Genomic DNA, 3193 nt, shown 5'->3' with positions numbered 1-3193 from the left:
CCAGGTCAGTCACATCAGCGACAGTTCACAGCTTTTTAAAAAGTCACTTACACTCAGAAAAACATAAAGATGTTACATTTTCCAAAGAACAGTTCCCTTAATGTAATATCCTTCAAACTCTTATCCAAGGTTTTTGCTTCCTCTTCAATGGAGGAACACGGCACAGCAGTGTCTCTGCAGCACAACAGAGCCGAGGGATCCAGCTGAAACTATCTGAAACCTCCTCAGTGATGCAATGATTTGTCCTGCCAGGGTCATAGGGTATAGTGTTCACTGGCTCTATACCCATTCTGATTTTTTTGACCTCAAGCAACTAGTACTGCTATAATTTGATTGTGCATCAGGGGTTTTTAGCTCAGCTGAAGGGTAGTATCCTAAAAGCTTGCTCTGAACTACAGAGGAAGAAACTCCAAGGTGGGACTTGATCTGAGGTCTCAAAGTCAGGGCAGTATCTTTAATGAAGTCTTGCTGAAGCCTGGGTCTCACTTGCCTGCATGTAGTCCCTTGGTGGTCACCAGCATACGAGGGTTCTTTAGTGCTATCTTGCTTAACAGCAAGATCTCCTGATATACAGGGCTTATTGCTATTGCTGTTAAGGATAGTGCTGGCAGTTTCCTGAGACACCACTTCAGGATGAAGACCAGCCTCTTCTTCCTCTTCAGAGAGAAGTGAGCAGGAGCCATCACTAGTCTGGCTGCTTTTTGACACTGGACAGTCTTGATTTTGAGGCGGAGGAGAGCTACCATGCTGTATTGGGGGAAGATTTAAAATGCACTCATTCTCTTCGTGGAGGTTTGCCAGCAGCTTGTTCGTTTGATTTCTTGCTGTCATTCTCCGGAGACCACAGACAAGATCAGCGAGGCTAAGCAGAAAGGATAGACTGCTGACCCCCCAGATGAAAATCATCATGATGGATTTCTCAGTGGGCCGGGAGATATAACAATCAACTGTGCTTGTACAAGGTGAATGGTAGCAGGAAAAGCGCTCAGGAACAAAAAATCCAAAAAGAAAATATTGCACAGCTGCAAAGGCAGCCTCAAGTAGTGTCCTAAAAAAAAGATGAACAGTATATGCCCCAGAAAAATTAAGGACACTTAGGTTGTCTGCACCACAGTCTAATCTATTGACAACAGTACTCCTACAGAGCTCCTTCAGGTCTTTGGGGCTTGATAAACCCTCATTCCCTTTGCATCCATGCACCAAACAGTGCATTCTTACGATGTACAAAGCTACCTTGTGCAAAACATAAATGCTGAATGCAGCATAAGGTAGCAGGATAGACACAGTCTGAATGAGCCAGAATCTAAAGTGGGATACAGGAGAGAACAAGTCATAGCAAACGTTGGAGCATCCTGGTTGCAGGGTGTTGCAGATGAAGCGCTCCTGCTCGTCTTGGTAGAGCGGATAGCCTGCTAACACTACCACTGCCATTCGCAGCAGAATTATTAACATTAGCCAGATCTTTCCTAGAGGAGAAGAAAAGGTAAGAAAAAGAGTCAGAGCACTGAGAAGGAAAGGAAGGCAGGTAATGTAGTGATGCTCTCTATATACAAGACATTTGAAGAAATAGCCTCTGTAATCAGTCTTCCCTCTTAAAAGCTCCTTTTTGGCTTTGTTTTGACTGGGACTGAAACTCGTGTGAAAATGTGTTAGCTGACACATTCCATAGCCTTCATCTAGACTTGACAGTGTAGGAGTTTGTCGTACAATAAGCCATGTCAACTGAATCCTCAGCCTAATGAAAACACTCTGAACATGTCCAAATTTGATAAAAATAGTTCACAATTGAGTGAATAATCCCATTTTACTTACAGTTCTTCCTTGCTGTTCGTTTCTGCACCTGAACTTTGTCCTATTTCAATAATATACATTAGCTAACACAGTATGAAACTCTTCTAGATAAAAAAGATTGTTCCATGACATAGTATTTGTTCTTGATCTTGGCCATGAAATCATATGTAAAGTTTACTATAGCCAACAAAATCTCTCTATTGCGTCTAGACTGGTATTTATTAGAGAACTAGTTAACAGATGCTGTTAGCAAACTTATGCAAAATGTCCTACAAATGTATATTTGTGTGTGCACGTGTGTACCCCGGTCATTTCGCTCTGCTGCTTCTTTGGTTGCCCCATCTTGATCATGTCTTCCAACCTTCGTTCACCTTGGTGCGCAGCTTCTCTTTCCATTCAGACCAAAAGCTCCCTTCTGTCTTGATACCAACACCAAGTGAAGCCTTACGAGTTTGGCATTTTCATACATTGCTGACTTCATCTTTCCCTGAATTCTCTCATATGATTGCTTTAGGTAGGGCTTTGTCTTATCCACTTCAGTGGGAAAAATCAGGCCTCATCCTTATTCCATTACACCAACAGCAGTGAAAGATCAGGCATTGCTACCCTACGCATCATATCTTTTGGATGAGACTGTATTGTTCATGATAGTTTCTTGGATGGAACTTTTGGATGGGGTAGATTTTTATTAAAAGTTTTTTGTAAAGTTACATGCACTGCAGTATTGCTGACAAAGTTATTCATTTAAAAAAAAAAAAAAGAAAAAGAAAAAGAAAAAAAGAAATCCTTCTCCTGGGCAGGATAGGAAGGTCTAAAAATACACTGTTATATTGTCAAAAATTAAAAATATATTCTGTACAAACACATGGAAAAATTCAACATCTGAAGTTAAGTTTAGCACTTGAATTTCTCAAGTCTCCTTTTGAGTCCTGTTACTAGTTCCCTATATTGTTTTGAAAAAGTAATTTAAATTAATAATCCCCTGCTTTAATTTCACATATTTTTAAAACATGCCAAGAAAAGAGAAAAAAAAAAAAAACACTGAGGAACAAAAAAAGCAAAAAAACAAAATAAAAAAGAGTGCTAAGATTAATTCTGTGCTTTAAGAAATGGTTAAGAAACCAGCTGTAACTACAGACAGACAAACAGCAAGACTCAGTGGCTGAAGAGAAGCATGTTATATGGAGTTAATGGTTGAGAAATGCACTCAAAACCTCAAGTCATTAATAGTGGTTGCACATCGCACATGCACACAAGGTTTTAAAGGCAGCCTGTGAAATAGCACCAATACACATTCTCAAGGCTTTTTAAAAATCCAGATCCCAAAGCATTTTTTCTATAAAATATACAATATAAAATATACAATTATTGTCTTGAACAGCATTTTTTCTATTTCCCCTAA

At 39.6% G+C, this 3193-nt stretch overlaps 1 protein-coding gene across 1 annotated transcript in view; it reads right to left on the bottom strand.

The window, feature by feature from the left end:
* Positions 1–279: 279 nt before the first annotated feature.
* The window catches only part of GJD4 (gap junction protein, delta 4, 40.1kDa), a 4427-nt gene continuing 1513 nt past the window's right edge, over positions 280–3193 (bottom strand). Inside the window, exon 2 of the mRNA XM_009580642.1 lies at positions 280–1466. Coding sequence (XP_009578937.1) covers positions 280–1466 — 1187 coding nt within the window. The remainder of the gene's footprint in view (positions 1467–3193) is intronic.

The sequence above is a fragment of the Fulmarus glacialis genome, unplaced genomic scaffold, assembly GCF_000690835.1.
Source record: "Fulmarus glacialis isolate BGI_N327 unplaced genomic scaffold, ASM69083v1 scaffold13666, whole genome shotgun sequence".
Taxonomy (NCBI): domain Eukaryota; kingdom Metazoa; phylum Chordata; class Aves; order Procellariiformes; family Procellariidae; genus Fulmarus; species Fulmarus glacialis.
This window is presented reverse-complemented; position numbering and strand designations above follow the sequence as displayed.